This window comes from Clinocottus analis, unplaced genomic scaffold (assembly GCF_023055335.1).
Source record: "Clinocottus analis isolate CAN_PGR_092001 unplaced genomic scaffold, fCliAna1.0.p SCAF_3, whole genome shotgun sequence".
NCBI classification, from domain to species: domain Eukaryota; kingdom Metazoa; phylum Chordata; class Actinopteri; order Perciformes; family Cottidae; genus Clinocottus; species Clinocottus analis.
This window is the reverse complement of record NW_027176042.1, coordinates 16,130,850-16,150,110: the sequence shown is the minus strand read 5'-3', so window position 1 is coordinate 16,150,110 and position 19,261 is coordinate 16,130,850. Positions and strand designations below refer to the sequence as shown.

General features: G+C 40.4%; 1 protein-coding gene across 1 annotated transcript; it reads left to right on the top strand.

The window, feature by feature from the left end:
* Positions 1-5,589: 5,589 nt before the first annotated feature.
* Positions 5,590-17,979, top strand: znf362a (zinc finger protein 362a). Its single transcript, XM_068594742.1, has 9 exons — positions 5,590-5,683; positions 8,879-8,942; positions 10,454-10,694; positions 11,878-12,003; positions 12,314-12,641; positions 14,677-14,901; positions 16,200-16,278; positions 16,396-16,554; positions 16,643-17,979. Exons 2-9 carry the CDS (start codon positions 8,880-8,882, stop codon positions 16,760-16,762), a joined length of 1,341 nt encoding a protein of 446 aa, XP_068450843.1. The 5' UTR covers positions 5,590-5,683; position 8,879; the 3' UTR covers positions 16,763-17,979.
* The last annotated feature ends 1,282 nt before the right edge of the window (positions 17,980-19,261 follow it).

Below are 19,261 nucleotides of genomic sequence, written 5' to 3'. Positions count from 1 at the left end.
TTTTTGGTATGATTATTTTTGGTTCTGTCAAATATTTCTAAAATATTGGATAATTTGACCTATTTTGGGTGTTTAAATGGAACTATATGAGAGGTTCAGAGGAGAAATATCTCTTCGGTAGAACTGTGAATGTCAACTCTTATGATTAAAATTAACTGTAAAATAATTGTGGTCAAGTAAAAAGCCAAACATTTCTCCCTGAAATGTAGTGGAACAAAAGTATAAATGGCAACACTCAAGTCTGCAAGCCTAACAATTGTGCTTTATTTAGGGTTTATGTGATGCAGCATCAGCACACTTCATATTACTATTTTGAAAACCCTGTTTGCCTGGACTAGTCTTATTTACTTTGGAGCTGCTCGTACAACCCATTGATTAATGACAGATCGCTGCACATTTTGAGGCTCTGAATAATAAAAACAGGCCTTCCAGCCTTCTGTTCCTGTCTAGTGTCTTACCACCAAGCACGCCTCAACCTGCCTCCTCAGCACCTTTAAGCATAGTTTTCTTCACATGTGAATAGCTGTTCAGAAATCCTTTTTCACACTCTGTTCAAGCCAGTGTTGACGGGTAGACCTACCATCTGCACACATTCAATATTAATCTGGTGATCCTGTTTCATATAGCCTCCAATCAGCTTCTCACCAGTCTGGTTTTACACAAGTGTTTCATTGTGAGAGGATGATGCATTGCTTGTGTTTGCTGCAGATGAAGCTAAAGATTTTATGCACAGCTTCAGCAGAGTCTCTATAGTCCTCATCAGAAGAATGTTCACACTTAGGTATAGAGGCAGCACAAAGATGGAGAGCACACCCACGATCCCTATCATTACATTCACCCCCGGGCAGGGAAAACCTCCCAGTCGCCAGTCACTTTGGCTCCTGTATGGTGCATCCACATCCTCCGTCATAAATGTCAAAGGGATACATTTCTTTGTCCATTCGTGCTCCTGTGCCCTTCCTTCTGCTGACAAACATTCAGCGGCGATGAGATCAAAGTCTCCATGGTGATGTGCCGACATCTGCACGCTGTTCCGGGAATACGTTCTGTGAACGCCGCAGCTGCTCTCTGTTTTCTCTGGGTCAACACGCTGCGCTGCCTCTGACTCCAGCGTCCCAGGGTTAAGAGGCTTGGCGGGCCCAGACAGTGCTGGTGCAGGGTCTTGCCAGCAACCGTCGGCGTTATTGGTAACTCCCCGTTTCTCTTTGTGCGTCCTTGCCGTCGGTGCAGGGGCCCGGTGGCGACCCTGCAGACCTGAGCTCATGGTCAGGAGGAGCAAGAGGAGGGAGAGGAAGACTATGCCCCAGCAGGGATTCACAGTGCTGGACATGGGGCTGAACATGTTGGGCAAGCATCTGACGAGGGAGTTGGTCGTGTGCAAGCAGGCAACAGCCCACGCTTCCTCCGGCGTCCATCGCCACCTGACGTTAAAGGCGGTGACGACCCACACTGACAGGCAGCAGAGGTAGCTGACAGCATGAGGAGACAAGACAGTTTTTTTGTTTTTGTTGTCTTTACTGGCCTCTTCCTCTTCCACAGTTACTTCCCCAACATAACAGCGTTGTTCATCAGAGCCCACCATCTGACTCATCGTCCTGTGAGCGTCAGCAGAGTGAAGACTCAGCAGTCCGGACACAGTCTCCACTGCAATCAGAGGTGTGGTCAGAAGCAGCACCGCACCGTATGTGTGGCTGAGAAAGATCAGGAAGCGCAGAGCAACGACATCAACTAGTGGAGTCAGCTCACTGAGCCAGGAATGAGAGACGCAAAGCAAACTCAGAAAAGCTGTGGGAGGAAAAAGAAAAGATACAGTTTGATTGAGTTAGGTGGTTTGATTGAAGTAGAGCAGTGACTCCCAACAGCAGCTTAACTAGTTCGGGGACCCTCAAGACATTATTCAAGTCATACATTTGATGAATTTTAATTTTTAACTGTCTTTTTTAAATTATTAAGTACGAGATTCTCAAAATTGCATGTTTCAACCTCTTTAAAATGAACCCTGAATCGATGAATATGCAAATGTTGCTAATTTAAAAAATGTAACTTCTGGACTGAAGATGTGTCATACTTCACTGTAAAGATGGTTTCAATATAATCAGTATGAATTAATCCACTAATCATTCTGTCTTTAAAATATCAAGAACAATTTGCCAACTGCAATCACAATTACTTCAAACCTAAAGTGACATCATCAAATTAGGTTCTTGGTCCAGCCATAATTCCATAACCGCAAAGATATTCAGTTCACTATAACACAGGACAGAAAACTAGCCTCACATTTGAGAAGCAAGAAACAGAAAAATGCATCAACTAATTGTTTTACTCTAATGTCTTGAATAAAACAAAATGTGTAAAAACTGAAATAATTGGATGTTCTAAAAAAAATAATCCTGTTTAAAATATGTTATAGGTGGTGTTGGTGAGGCTCTTGGGGTACGTTAGACTGGGAGCCTCTGGACTAGAGCATGTTGACGCCAGAACATCTAGTCATGTGCTGATACTCACTTGCAACCAGGAAGTCGGTGAAGACCAGCAGGCAGCAGCAGCAGAAGCTGACGGGACTGTACGAGGCAGCCAGTGAGGGCAGGAAGAGGAGACTGCAGGCCAGTTTGCACAAACACAACACCGCCGCTCCTTCCAACACACCATCCATGGCTGCAACAGAAAACACATACTCAGGGATTCACTTGTCGAAAAACTGGTTTTCTTTTTGCCTCGGGTGCAGGAGCTCAGGAATGTAAATATCTGTAAAAAAGACAATCAATAATTTCAGTCAGGGAATCTTTCTGCCCCATTGTAGCGGATCAATATTTTTGTTTGCATCTGTGGTGAACCCTGGACCACACGGCTATTTACAGTCCAATCAAAAATAAACAAAAAAACTGAAAGAAACTCAGGAATAAGTGACCGTGGTACTAAACAGACTGGTTCAACCTTTTACTACCACAATATCTCTTATACGTTACAGTAGGAAAGTTCAAACTCTGGAAGCGAAAACTGCAAATCTACATAACAAACTGCTGTGAGGTTTGTTATTTCTTACCTGGACTCACAGGAGCTTTCAGAGCAGCATGTCAATATGAGCTTCAAATGTTTCATCCTGTTCTTCACCTCCCCCTTCTGCTCCGCCCTCATGGGGATAATGACCTCCTCCCACCTTCTGTGCTCCCTCCCGCCTCATATGCTCCCTGCTGCACCTGGTGAGGTGAGAGGACATGTGCGTCTCTGAAGGCGTGGCACTGTTTGTACAGACAAGAAAACCTGTCTAACAACTAGCTAACTAACAGCGAGAGATGCAAAGCGTATGTATGTCGTTTGTAAGTGTGTGTGTTAACATGAACTTGTTGACACCCTTGACATCCTGGATAAAAGATATTTCATTTTTACTGAGTAATACAAACATTCCTGTGTTACACCCAGCTCGATCACACGAAAGTCTGTATGCACACACATGCAGGGTGCTTTAAAGAAACATAACACACAACAATATGATTCATTTGTGGTTTTAAATGCTTCATTTGAACATCGGCCCTCATTAAAATGCTGCTCCCCATCAGTTATGAGTCATACCTGATGAGTGCTTGTTTTACAAACAGAGGACAGTTGTATTGTACATTATGTATCTGAGAGGTCCTTCTGGAAAAACAGCCTCATTATCTGCTATCCAATTACGATCGAATGTCGGGACATTTAGATTGAGTTCAACCTCATGTTTGAAGTCATCGAAGAGAGACAGACTAGTTTGGAACACGATGCTTCTCACAGTTGAAAAACATTCAAGTTAAAACCTCTTTTTTTTTAAAAACATAACACCCTGGCTGTCAGTGAAAGTCCATGCTTGACCTTGGAAACAGCAGTTGACAAAACAGTTGACCTCACCTACAGTTCTGGGGCTTTTGATCATATCACATGATCTTCTTCAACAGATGGAGTTCGCCGAGTTGTCCTGATATTGTAATTTTCCGAGCCCTTTGAAGACGTCTCTTCAACATTGACTTAGAAGCTAGGTTTGAAAGTTTATTCCTAAAGATCAAAAGCCCCACAAATAAATGGACCTTGTGATGTTTCCGAGGTCAAGAATTAACTCAAACCCAACTATTAAGCCAATGACGAGGATAAATCCTTTGAATGTTGCTCCTGGAGCAACGTCGACAAACTTCATCCGCTAAGGCAGATTGTGTAATACCATTAAAATCTCTCTCTAAAAAAATGAGACTGCTTTTATTAAAAAGGAGATTCATTGACACGTTGATGTGTTCTACTGATACAAAGAGGTTTGCAACATTTCTCTGAGATATATGTGCAGCAGGAAACAGGAAGTTGTGCAAAGCATTTTCTTTTTGTCAAAATAGGAGAATAATTTGTCTTTTAAGATCGAAACAATTGCTCCATCTGTACATAGTAAAGTCTATCAGGGCAACAGGGCTGCCTGTATATAGTTTTAACATATTCTATATCCACATGTTGGTAGTGAGGGTTCTGCAGAAGTTTGACCCAATCCTACTTCTCTGATTATCTTCTTTTGTATTCTCAGTCTGACTCACGTCGGCAATAGGAGATGGAGTCCTGTGGAATTTGCATTTCTTATGAATATGGAAACACACATTTGAATGTGCGTGAATGTGTGTGTGTGTGTGTGTGTGTGTGTGTGTGTGTGTGTGTGTGTGTGTGTGGCATAACACACCATGCAGTCCACGGTAAAGAGAATACAGGTAAAAGAACAATAACAGGGTCTGCACACTTAATGTTCAATACACATTAGTCAACAAACTCTGATAACTTGAAATAAAGATGCAGGAGCACTCAGGTGGGAGCTTTGTAATATATTGCACATCAAACTATTGCACAATCAGTGCTACAAAAACGACTGCCTGTAAATGAAATGTTTGAAATCGGATTTAGCGTTCCAAAAACAAATATCAATGTGCCTGGCTTCATAATTAAACTTTGACACTTTATTTTTTAACCTACCTGAGCACACAATGTGTGTTAGGTAATGTCTTATTCCAAATGCAACGTGTTTGCTCGTCATTTATATCTCCTCATACTTTCCACCACTGGCTGAGGCTCTCTGGTTTGTGGCAGCAGTGCCCTCTCCTGCTGAGCTAAGCACAGAGCATATTAGCAGCCTGTCATGCTACTGCTGAGCGGATTACGCTTCATATTTACTGTACATGACATGCAAGCCCGAGACAGACAGACACGCAGGCAGACAGACAGGTGGTTTTCCTACTAAGATGCAACACATTATTCTAAATATGGATTGGAAATACTGCAGCTCTGTCTTCAATTTGCAGCCTCATCTGCGTTTATTTGGCACTATTGTCAGTGATGGTGCACGTGAGACAAATGCAGCCTCTCGCACAAGCACTAACATGTTCACGCCACAACTGTCAATGTGCTGGAAACCCATGTTAATTATGCACTTCCGGTACGGGTGCGCGGAGGTTTTTTAAAGGTATTATCTAACGCGACCACAACATCTGCAAGAAAAGCCACCGTTGATATGAGAAAGCAAGAAAATGGGTTAAAAAAAATCGGTTTTGAGCTCAGTGTGCTCGAGACGCCTGCAGCACCCAGAAGTGAACAGCAGGCGACCCGGAAGGTTTGAAGTCCGCCCGAGAGAGCGAGCAGAAAGAAGAGTCCAATCCTTTATAAAATATTCCTTCCCTCGCTGGTTCAGGTATGTTGGCCGCTCGATGCACATTATCTGCCTCTTTTCTTTGCTCTATTCTCTCTCGCACGAGCTCTCCTCGTGTCGCATCGTCACCGTTTCTGTTTCAAGTCATGCAAAAGTTGCATTTCCAGAAAGAAAAAAAAAGAGCATTTGTAGCGCAGGGATATAAAAAAAAGACAGATTTTTTTTTTTTTTCTGTCGTGGAAAAAAAAAAAAAAGAGGCTTTCACTCCCGCGCCAGTATTAACATCGACATTGGGTTTATGGCTCAGCAGCTGCAGAGAATACAGCGAGGGCATGATGATTGTTGGAGGAAGTGTCAGGCTTTTTTTTTTTTTTTTCTTCCTCCTCGAGCCGGGCTATTCAAACCTGAATCAAAGTAAACAATCATTCGTACGCTTAATGCAAATACGCCACATCCCGAAGCATCGCAGCAGCGGTGGACGCCACCGGGAGAATTATCTCCTTATAATATTCGGATCTGCAGAATATGGCGTCCAGTGCTTATAAAAATAAGACAGGGCTGCCATTTTTGTTTTCCTTTTGTCTGAAATTTTTTAATAAACTGTCTGAGAATGTGGGAGAGGCGGCGGACGGAGCGAGGCGGTGCGGAGGATCGTTTCTCTCCGGAGGAGATGCTCCTCGTCTCAAGCTGCTCAGCGTCTGAGATTTAAACACTATGATGCGTTTATTTTGCGGTTGTTGTTTTTTTTTAAACAGAGGGATAATTCAGCACAGCAAAAAAAAAAAAAAAAAAAAAGGGCCAAAAAGTTGACCATAACTTTAGTTTCAGAGATGGACTTGTTTTTCTCTCTATGTGAGCCAGCAGCAGGCCAGTGGTTCGTTATCGTGTTTTATTTCACTGAAGCTGAAATGTAGTTTTCTGTCTGTAAAGAAGTGCAACCTGCACGTCATTTTTGTAACACTTAACTGACCATCTGTAGCACTATTATGCACCCACATGTCAGAGAGCACATCTGGAGGTTCCTTACTTATGAAGGATAGTTATTGCTGAACAGCATGAAGCCTTAGTGGGTCGAATACCACTTATTAAGAATCACTTTATGATATATTCTATGTGGGTTTTTTAGTTTTAACAAAGGATTGTATTATTATTGATAAGTGATTTACTCATGCTTTATAGATCAGGTGTGCGTCCTTAATACAATTGTTTAAGTTGCATCTTACAATATTTCAAGTTAGGTATAAATGCAGCTAAACCTGGCAATTCATTAATAAATGGTTATGGATTTAGCACTTCATAAAAGGCCATCAAGTCTCTAGTTATACATGTCAATATGTCATTAATTAAAGGGTTTAAAGCCGTTGGGTATGCAATTATTCCTATTACTATAAACACAAGATTATTTGGTTTTAGACTGTTAAAACAATACATTTGAATACATCACCTTGTGATTTTGGAAATCTTTTTATAGATGCCAAAACAAAATAACCTCTTTGTTATTGAATTAATCTGCAGATCAATCAGCATTACTATTACCTGCTATTGGCAGCCCTTCTTGAATGTATTTATTCATTTTACAATATGTTAAGTTACTCTCTAATGTGCCTACATCCAAAATACTGGAAGAAAGCGTCGCCGTCTTTTTCCTCCCTGCTGGAACAACTTCAAACCCTGTCACATGAAGGCATACATATTTAAGACGTAAAGAAACCCCGCTGCATTCATGCAAAAATCGTAACTATTCTGGCAATAGTGGCACAAGTAGTACTAACGCTTAAAGCCATGCAGTCGAGACCTGTCTGTGGTTGATTGGATTCTATGTGACTCATGTCTTTTTAGAAAGTGACATGAAGGTGACCAGCAGCAGACGAACGCCTCAGCCTGCTCCCTGGAGGCAGAGAACCTCCAGGAAGTGAAACTGATCCCCACTGGCATCATTAGAGAAATATTTTGTGGGGTTTACTTTACGCTCGTACCCCCGAACGTATCGTTTTTGTTTCTCTTGGCTCAGGGAGATGGGCTGTGTTATGCCTCTGCTAAGCCAAACAGACTTAGGAATGATGAAGAGTGCCAAAGCACGCAATGCAAAATGTTCTAAAAAAGAAACTTCATACAGCGTTTAGAAGAGAAGCTGTAGAAAGGAAGATCAAAACTTCAGCAGCAAGCACCTCTCTCGACTGGCAAAAAAAGAAGTTTCTGTCCATCTGGTCTAACACGCTGCGGACAAAAGCTTTGTGTATAGATTGTCATTTTAAAGAGAATACAACATGCTTGAAAAATGCCATAAAAATGAATAAATAAATACAAATATTAACTGTATCACTTACAAATCAATGTGGTTTCTGTGCAGCATCCTCATTTGAGTTAATCCATGTTCGGTTACTGACCTCTTAGCTTTTGACTACGTCATTCGGGTCTCGCTGTGCTCTGAGGTGAGACCTGTTTCCTATCAGACTCCTAACCTGTCGGGGCCCCACGTGTCGAGGTGGAGACCGGCAGACCCAGATTTGGATCTGAGCCACAACGCTTTGAAAGTTTCTGTTTTCTCTGATAGCTGTTCTTGGGCAGTATCACAACTAGCAGTTGTAATCATGTGAGAGCCTATCTCTTCGGCAACATGCCCATCTCAAAGTTTTGTGGTCATAAATCCTAAGAAAATGGCTGCATCACTCACTTAAACGTCCTCCTTTGACAACAGAAACATCCTCTCTGTGGAAGCACGGTGTAAAGCACTTTTGAGAAAGGAGGAGAACTAATTCACAATGACTTAGAAACTACACCATCACAAGACTGGGATGAGTTATCTCAAATTATAGCGTCAAACGGTCAGCTGCTGCTTGGGTGGAGAGCTCCCGTCACAAGTTTTAACCACTGAATTTGTACGCTAACAATAGATCTACACATTTCTTTCTGTAATCAAGGCGGCACTTTTCAGGAATATCTTACAAGAGTCGTTCCCAACCTGGAATTGAAACAATAAAACTGAGGTGTCGCAAGATGAGGCAGTGTCCTCTAATCTTTGCCTTTTTTTATGTGGAAATTGCAATTCTGAAAATTAGGGGGGGGGGGAATCACTCACCTATTCAAGCAGTGACGATGAGTCCCAATGTTACAACGCTGCATTTAAAAGGTTGAGAAGCAGCGTCTTGCCAGTCTGACCACAGTTCTGTACTCATTACACCGATGGACGGACAAGCTGCCCTTCCCTTGTTTATGACCCTTGTGTTTTTATTTCAGGATGGCTGAACCTCGCTTTAACAATCCCTATTTTTGGCCTCCACCTCCGACCATGCCCGGCCAGGTGAGTGACTCTGATATTCACATCTTTATGCTCACGCCAGTAAAGACCCGTGTAGCGCAAATGTACTGTGTACATGTTCGCTGGTGTTATTTCTTCTATCAATGTCTTTATTGACTATAATAGTCACCTAACACAGATATATGTGTGTGTGTGTGTGTGTGTGTGTGTGTATATATATATATATATATATATATATATATATATATATATATATATATATATATATATATATATATATATATATATATATATACTCATAGTATTTTCACAGGTGCTTCATATGTCTTCTCTATGTAATATATGAATGGACATCTGATGTTGGGAAAGAGTTGCCTGTGATATACTTTTTTTTCTAAGGGCAGAGTCATAGATAATTCATAAATCCATTTACCCAGGACCACTAACCTTTTCCACGATAGACCAATAATTCTTTGGGCCAATAACAGACCCTATTCCAAAGAAATATTGTTCTCCTTCTAATGTTGTGAAAAGCATTGAATGAAAATCTTTGGGTCTGGAGGTATTTGTGTTGATGAAATGTCTTTGATACACTGCTTTTCGGAATATTTTCTATTTGTGTACAATGCCAAAGACACTGGAAAAGTATACTTTTTCCTCTTTTTCACTTTTTTTTCATGAGCTTTTCTGGGGTTACATACATTCACATCAGCTAATTATACTGCAGGAATTGAATGTGCGTGTTACTTGTTTGTGATTATGATTTGTTACTAGCCTCTCCCAAATCTTGATGGCGATGTCCTCAATCCTAGCCTCTAGCCTCTTTACGGATTACTCTACCAGCAATTTTTTTTATTTTTGTGACTTGAAACAATGTGCCATTGAAAGGGGAATTCCTAGTTACAAGGGAATATTGCACATCTTTTGAAGAGTTGTACCTTAGGACACCCATGCTAGCTGTTTTCCCCATTTTCCAGTCTTTGTGCTAAGCTAAGCTAACTGGTTGCTGGCTCTTGCTACACAGTTAGTGTACAGGCCTGAAATCTTCTCATCGAAATGTCAGTGAAACACTAACAAGGACATTTCTCAAAATGTATAATTATTCTTTTAAAGCAATGGTTCCCAACCTCTAGGTCAGGACTCCCCAATGGGTCCCAAGGTTAATTTGAGTGGTCAATATAATACATATAAACAATCTGTCACATAATTATATGAAAAGAAATCTTCTTACTTTTCCTTGAATTGAAATATATGGGGAAGAAATGTCCTCTGAAAAACTGGACAAGATCCATTTTGATCTCCAAAAATCCCTCAAATTATATCAATCAGCAAAGAAAGACTCCATAAAACTCGTAACAAAAAACATTGCCTCATTTTAAGAGGTCTCAAGACCAAAAGGTTATGAACCACTTGTTTAATACAGTGTTTAATCTGGAGGATGTTTTGGATGCAATGTCACGTTCGGCCTCTAGAGGGAACCCTCACCTCATAAAGTGACTGTGACTGAACTGATGGATGTTCTCTTGTCACAAATGTTGTTTCCTGGCTGTCAGCTGGATAACCTAGTCTTGATCAATAAAATCAAGGAGCAGCTGATGGCAGAGAAGATCCGACCGCAACATCTGCCCGCTGCCTCCGCCCCGTCCCAGCAGCCCTTACTGGCTCCCCCGATCCAGGCGGATGGCGGCCAGCATGTGATGTCCAAAACTCACCAGATGCCGGTTCTCCACAGCCACAGTCCGTCTCAGCCTGATATCGCCCTGCACGCCCGCCCCGCCTCCAGCTCAGTCACAGGTACTCCTCACCTGCCTCTCACTGTCCTCACTGCTCAGGAGGAAGTACTCAGATCCTTTGCTTAAGTAAAGGTACTAATACCACATACTGCCCTCCAGCTAAAAGTTCTGCATTAAAAAAAAAATTGCCGCAGTGAAAGTATGCAAGTATTATCAGCAGAATGTACTCAAGGTATCAAAAGTAAAAAATAGTCATTGTGCCGAGAAATGGTCTATAACTTTTTTGTTATTATTACTGCTTCATTGAAGTCTATTGTATTTTGCTGCTTTAGATGTTTTAATTCCTATAATAATAATTCAACATTTTATAGCACTTTTCTAAGTATTTACAGTTTGGTAGTTTAATGTACATAAATCCATCATATTCTATCAGATCATATTTCTGTCCTGTGACAACCTCGTAGCTCCTAAATAGTCAACTGCCATGAGCTCAGATTACCAGCCTTGTTTTAGGCTTTGTGACAATGCATTTTCCAGCAAGAGGGCTTTAAAATAATTTATTTAGCTTAAGAGATAATAATAGTCGAAGCACATGAAGGAACACTTCATCCTTCAGTTTACGATAAACATTTAAATCCTAAATCACAGTATTTGGTGGTTTTCAAAGGACAAGTGAGTTCAACTAAAGCTGTCAGACCACATTTGCAAGAACAATATTTGCCTCTGAGATGTTGTGGAGTAGAGATATATTTTAACCACTTGCTGACCAAGAACCACAATGCGCTCGGCCCAAGACCACTGCTGCTTTTATGTATTTTTTACACAAGAGGAAATCAAGGCAAAAATCAGCTTAATCATGCAAGAAAGCGATCACTCGATGTGTCTTAATGTTGTGAAATCTTGTGGTTATTATTGTGCTGAATGGTGTTGTTGTACAGTACATGTACTGTACAACTTATATACTACAGATATTATTGAAATGTCAGTCAGGGACTACAGATGTAAATTACCTTATAACTTACTGAGATACAGCTAAGAAGCTGTGCACTGTTAAATTAATTAATTAAAACAAGAAAGTAACGCCAACAATTCAAAACAAAGGATAAGACTGGTTGACTGGTAGACTGGAGCTATATTTAATAAATGTGTCTTTATATCAGCTGTAAATTCTTGGCTGTATGACACTGAAGTTGATCAGGATGATGTTTTTTTGTAAATGCGAAGTTTCCTGCATTTCTTTCCAGGTCGTATTCTGGGGGACGTAAACTTGAATCTGGACGATAAGGCCGCTATAAAAGCCAGAGGATTATGGGAAGACTGGCATCTGCGTCAACTCATAGACCATCCCTCCAGGACGAACCACGTCTCAGGTAGCCACAGTTGGTGGAGTTGGTACTTCCTGTTGCTGTAGAAACAAGGAAGCAAAGATTGTTGTCCTGCTCAGGTCGGCAGTTTGTGGTTTCCATTAATTATTAGCTCTGGAAACTTGGACTTCTCTTTGTTGTACGTATATGTAGCAGGTACACTAAGAATGAATGACTTTAACATGTAGTCGCTACACAGGAGAGTGATGTTACTCATCCGACAAGATGTCCATATTATATTTCTGTTAGTTAGTGTCTGTTTATCCATGTTGCTAAAATTTGCATGACCGGCTCTCCTCGCCTTCGCATTCGACAGGTGTGGCGCTGGCATCCAGAACCGGTAACCTCAACCCTTCAGAGATCATCACCCCCACCACGCCCACCTTGAGCTGCCACAGCCGGCTGGGTGGAGCCCCCACGCCTCACCTCATCTCAGGTTTAGCCTGCGTCCACGGCATGGAGCACGGGAAAAACAACGGGGGCCTCGTGGGACTCCTCGGCCCTCCTCCAAAGGAGGAGCGAGGGCGTAAGCGGATCAAAGCAGAGAATGGGTCGTCACTTTTGGTGGTGCCCTACCCAATCCTAGCTTCAGGCAACGACCAGTCCTGCGTCACCATCACTGGCAAACCGGGAAAAACATACAGGTAGGAAAGGACTTCTTCGAAAGATGGATGCATCTGACTCATGGCTCACAGTTGTTTTCGTACAATTAGCAGTCCAGTAAATTCAGCAGGTTTCAAATCTCCCTTTACTCCTAAAAAAGGAGGAAATATAGTGATTATTGATTATTAAAACATAAAAGTAGCCCCAAAACTGGTAACATACAACATGTAAGGTCACAGAACACAGTACAGCAGTGAACAACATACAAACCATACCTAAAATAATATTAAATACATATTATTAAATACTGTGGGGGGAAAAAAAAAATCTGAATTCAGATTTTTCACTAAGGGAGTAAAGTATGGAGAACTGTCAGCATGTTCCCTACTCACAGCAGGCAGCTGTGCTCAATGAAAAAGATCTAAAAAGGTATTGTATGGCACACTGTTCACACAGTAGACCGCCTCGTCAGTTCCAAACAGCAGACAGACTCAAAACATAACGGAGCAGTTGGCAGCAGAGACAGATATTTCTCTCTGGAGCCGGAAGAGACCAAAAACCGAGCTGAAAAAACAGCAAATATTGGACTTACAATATTGCTAGTTGGACACTAAAAGACTCCAAATGAATGATATTGTTGCTCCGTATCTGCTGGATTTGTAAATAAGCAACCGTTTGCTAACAAGTTTGACATATAAACATAAACGGTGATGATATGTTAATAATATGATTGTTTCTGGCCAAACAAAACCTTTGTTGCCAGTTTAGGTAAAGATACATACATGAAAAGTAACAGTACTCACTGTGCTATACCGTACTTTGTATTGCAGTATTATGCTGTAGCGTATTATGAGTTGATGTGTTTTTTGTGTATTACATATTTAGCTGCAGTTTAAATAGTAACTATGGATGTTATGTAAATGTAAGAATGCAAGAAATCTGCAGTTCAGCGGCATAAAATATGTATAAATATTAGGGCTGGGCTGCGGCAATCCTTTAACGACATTAATTGTTGGATCATGCGTTAACAGCATTTTTTATTTTTTTTGCATTGGGAAAGTCTTATCAGTGCACACAGGTGCTGCACTTTAAATCTCTCCAGACGGTGTAGTTCAGACCTGGCCGTCTTACGGCTTCCCCAGTCCAGCCCGTGTGAGGTCAATCAAAAAAAAAAGATGCACGCCATGAATGCAATACAACGACGCTGCTTTTACTTTGAAGGCGATTTATATTTGTGTGCGCGTGCTTCCGTAGCCTCACCGAAAGCCAGTGCTGACGACTTGCCGACTTGAGCCTGACGTCAAAGCACATATTGTTACGCAGCGAGTGCTGCCGCGAGCCGCTCGGCCCCCCAAAGCTCTCACAGGCGGTCAGTCTCACAGGAGCCTCACGCTGCAGTCTCCAAATCCAGATTAAACATTAATTGAGCAAAACTCCCGCAGTCTGATTCACAATGGCAGAGCACTTTAAGTCAGTAACACCTCTGGATCTTTACTCTTCTCTCAAAGAGGAGAACTTTCCACACATGAGGAGGCATGCTCAGAAGATGCACCTTTTGCACTTGTTCATGCCAACACAGGCTGGACTTTCAGTGAGAAAAACTGGACTGAACGGGAAAACATCAAAAGCACTTATCACTTTTGTATGAAGTTAATCAATTGCTCGTCTTTAAGGTAAGCAACAAACTGAACACAGACAAAAGAAGTAGTGGCTTGTCCCTCACAGGGACCCTTACTACTGAACACACTGTTTACGTTGTTCCCTGATAAAATACAAATGTTTCGGAAAAAAAAGAAAACAGATTTATATACTATATATGTATGTATGTTAACTTGCTATTGCTCCGAGAGCACCGGTTATATTATTCTGATGACATTATTTTAAAATACAAATGCGCAATACACACGTTTTTTTCTTCATTGTTGAATTAAAATTGTGATTAATCGCAGAAAAATCATGCCATTAATCACTTCAATGTTTTCAACTTTGCCCGGCCCGAATGAATATCTGTGCTTGAGTCTGTCTGTGTGTCCTTGACGTGTGTCTTCCACCTGTGTCTCCGTGTTCTCGATACAGGTGTAAAGTTTGTCCGCTGACCTTCTTCTCCAAGTCAGACATGCAGATTCACTCCAAAACGCACACGGACCCGAAGGCTCACAAGTGTGCTCACTGCACTAAGTCCTTTGCGAACGCATCGTATCTGGCCCAGCACCTGCGCATACACCTGGGCATCAAGCCTTACCGCTGCTCCTACTGTGAGAAATGTTTTCGCCAACTCTCCCATCTGCAGCAACACACCAGGTCTGATCTCATCTCAGCATGCCCATGATTTTTCTTTGACATGTTTTTGATGTTTTGAGCATAAATGTATTCTGTTGTGCAGCATCAATCCTGCATGAATAACATTCTTTATAATCTTAGCAGGAGTTATTATGTTGTTACCGAATGAGCAGAGACATAGTTAGCTGTGGTGGAATATTATTGTAGGCAAAATGCTTTATGTATCATTCTTCGGGTGATTTGTTCTTTAAATCACAGATTCATTTTTATTTATTTTTTTAAGAGAAATTCCACAGACTTTCCTGTGGGTAGATTTCCGATGTGTGAACAGTGTGATCTGGGATTTATCCCGCCCAAAAAACATCCCACTGATACTTCTAATGACCTTTCTAATAAACTTCTCAGTAAAAGGTTTAACGAGTGAACAGAAACTTTTACTTTTTGGAAAGACTATATTAAAGAAACTGACTACATTTCTTTAACTGTTTATATTCAAATGAGTTTGAGCAAGTTTCCTATTGCTTGATTTAACAGAGACAACGTTGTATTTAGTGTCCGTACAATAAACAGTAGAATGGACTATGCATAAAACAACATAGTTTTAAAAAAATGTACAAAAACAATTCTTTGAGCTACGACCTTTGAAAGATAAATTAGTGACACACTCTGCTTAAGAGGTAATCACTTTTTTTGAAGCATAGGTGCAGAATGTTTTAATGTCTTAAAACAGCAGACAGCAACTGCTGCAAAGCAATTTCCCTTGGGATAAATAAAGTATTTTTCTCATATAAACCTTAGATCAACTTAAGAGAGCTGTAGATTTTGTCCTTCGCATCTCTTACATTATTAGAGCATCAGGGATTCATCTTTTTATGGCCAGTATGAACAAGAGAAATTATTACAGCGAGAAAAACCTGTTTCTATATTTTCAATATGGGCAGCTGCCTGCCATTTTACGACAAATCACCTGTAGCAATGAGACACAAATTGCAACAAAAAAAAGATCCTTTGAAGTAAATAATGAAAGAAGGTAATGCAGTTAGCAGGACAAACATAATGGTTGAGATCTTTTAAAGGATTGTGTCACGCATTTCAACTAGAGGTGAAAATGTAATCTTGAACTTGAAAGGATTGTTATTTTATTTTGGTGAACTGACCCTTTTAAAATAGCGGTAACTTGTAGTAGGAACTGTTTCAGGTTGCCCAGACTTGTGTGCAGTGTCAAACAGTTCACAGTTTCTATCACAATGACCCCTTGTTTACTCTCTGACTTTGAAAAGTAAATAACTGTATTGTTTGCATCCTTTTGTCTCTTTCAGAATCCATACAGGCGATCGACCGTACAAATGCCTCCACTCAGGATGTGAAAAAGCTTTTACTCAGCTATCTAATCTGCAGGTAAACATTAACCGCTTTCCTCTGCCACCTATTTCACCAGCCTGATACCACACAGCTTTATCTGTGAGGGAAGTTGAAACTGACTCACTTTCATTGTGTTTCTCTCCCCTGCTGAAGTCTCACCAGAGGCAGCACAACAAAGACAAGCCCTTCAAGTGCTCCAACTGTTACCGTGCCTATTCAGACTCTGCCTCGCTGCAGATCCACATGTCTGCCCACGCCATCAAAAACGCCAAGGCCTACTGCTGCAGCATGTGCGGGAGGGCGTACACGTCGGTAAGTTCGTAATCCGAGGCGAAACGTGTTTTTTTTTTTATCTGAAGTGACTGCAGCGATGTCAAAAAGTGTTGACTTTGTTTTTCAGGAGACATACCTTATAAAACACATGTCCAAACACACAATGGTGGAACATGTGGTGTCCCATCACTCCCCCCAGCACAGGACACAGTCTCCCAGCATCCCTATACGGATCTCCCTCATCTGAGCTCCTCACCCGTCTCTCTCCCTCGCATCAGAGACGTTTCCTGTGATATCTGCGCTCCTCTGATGGACTTTGAACCCATTAACGGGTTCCAAAAATGTGCCAGATTGTATAAGTATCTTGTGAAGAGGTGCTCTTTTAATGAGTGTATCCTCCTTTCCGTTCTTGCTGACCAGATAGTATTATCGGGGACATCCAAAGATGACTTCTCAGCACTTTCAGGCCGGGAATTGGCAGGCCTAAAATTGTCTTTTTCTATGTGACTACACAAGGGGAAAAAAAGAGTATTGCTCCAGGCAGCTACAGTACATGGAAAATCTTTTAAAAACGTTTTGTGTAATAACAAGATTGCATTGTCTTTTTTTATATGGTCCATTACTTTCTTTACTCGAGTATTTGCAAAGGAAAATATATTTGCATCAGAAAGAGTCTTCCGTTAGCTGAGTGGCCAAGTGAGCATTAAGGAGAATGCTAATATAATGCGTATTCATGTATATCTTGCCACTTGTTATGTCAGTGTTTGCAATGTTCCACCAATCACATGACCATAACGTTTTCATTACAGTATTTTTTACCCTGGCGCCAACATCGCCATAAAGTGACTCTTAATTTGTTTAATTCGTTTTGTGACGTCATAAAATATTCTCATGACAGTCCTCAGGTTTACTGTTCAAGTTGAATCGGTGCTGGAGGTCTCTTAAAATACAAGAACTGTTCAAAAAAAAAAAGAAGTGTTTTCCAAATCGGAACAAACGAACCACACAAACTAAGACTAAATAATGAATTTAAATTTTAATTGATGAGATGAATGTTGGCTTCTGTTGAAATTCTTCTAAATTGAAAACTGTTTTTCATAACAGCCAAAAAAACTAAACATATTATTATTTATTTGCATTTAATGTGCCAGATTCACCACAATGTGAATGATTACTGTGTTAATATTAAATTGAATCATGCTGAAATGTTACACCACACAGACAGATGTGTTACTTTCCTGGAAAACAATAATGGGGTCCATATTTTTGGTTTCCAGCCATAATTTGCAGCTGAAGCATCTCACTTCTCTAAATACTCATTTTTGCCATTGTTTTATGAATGAAGACGTTGATATTTTGTATACATTTAAGCCTTAATTTGTTACAACTCTCCACGCTGTTGTTTTATCACTTTACATTTGCCTTTGTTTCATAGCATGATGTATACTGTAAATAAACTATATTAACTGTCAACCTGTTTTATAATAAATAACTATAATTACAAGTAATGTTGAAACGTTTGATGTTTTCTTTGATTTTAACGTGATTGTACAAAACCAGTTCAAGAAGAGAAGATAAAGGATGCTCACCGTCTAAATGCTGAAGAATAAATGGCCTTACCAGACCATTTCCATAGTGCCACAGGTGTTGGTTACTCTTTTCACTCAAACACAAAAGTGTAATATTACACAGGAGGATCATAAGAATGTGTTTCAAAGCTATGTGTACTTGGCACAACTCTTGTGTTTCACACTATTGATCGCTGAAACAGAAAATAATCATGTGTCACTTGGGTTTGGGAAACAAAATGGTTGCTAAGTACCGGTGACAAAGAGAGGAAGTGTGTGCTAAGTGATAGGGAGAAATTGCAGTTTATTAGAAGGTGTGGTGTGGAGATAAAACAATGTCTGGTAAAGATTCAGTTTAAAGATAGTTTAGGGTGTAACAAACTACAACTCCTGGACTGGAATATGGAATAAAATGTGACTTTAAAAAATTGCATCTCTTGGAAAAGTTACACAAAACAGAAATGGACGAGCATTTAGCAGTTTTAGGAGTTGATAGAGAAAGAGATCACAGTGAGTGAATAGTGAATACTCTCCGTGAATTTACCTAGGCACATTTACTTAAGAACAATTTCAAGATACTTATCTGTACTTAGGTATTTTTCCTCAATATGTTATTTTACATTCGTAACAGATACTCCGTTACATTTATTTCACAGTGTTCAATGTCTGTTACACATGAAGCATTCTTAAGGAAGAAACCATAAGCTCATTTGTTAATTGAATCATATTTAATGATGAGTTCCACTTTTATCTGGTTTTATGTCTTTGTAACTCACTTTGTAACTCACATTTTGAAAAGTGTACATTAAGTTATCATTGATCTCATTATTACTACATGTCACTTTGAATGTGTTTGCTAATTTCCTTCAATGTGTAACTCACATCACTGCAAACCATTCTGTAGCATTTCATTTTCCTTAATATGTTTTTTGTCTCTTTTAAACAATCATTTCCATAAGCCGCCACGTGATGTGAAAGTCAATTAGCAGACTCCTCGAACTTCAGCTGTGTGTCCCAGTGATGTGATTGTATTGAGGCAACATAGTGCAGCCTTCTAGACTCAATCTGCATTACCGTGGAAAGCAATCACTAACTACCACTAATAAATAATGACTGCTAATTGATGTTTATACAATCTGGAGAAGAAAAAAAAAACATGAATATAATATATATGTAAG

Coding starts and splice junctions, on each gene's coding strand:
- znf362a (XM_068594742.1), top strand. CDS start 8,880: ATGGCTGAACCTCGCTTTAACAATCCCTATTTTTGGCCTCCACCTCCG. Junction 8,943..10,453: donor CTCCGACCATGCCCGGCCAG/GTGAGTGACTCT, acceptor CCTGGCTGTCAG/CTGGATAACCTAGTCTTGAT. Junction 16,279..16,395: donor CTCAGCTATCTAATCTGCAG/GTAAACATTAAC, acceptor CCCCTGCTGAAG/TCTCACCAGAGGCAGCACAA.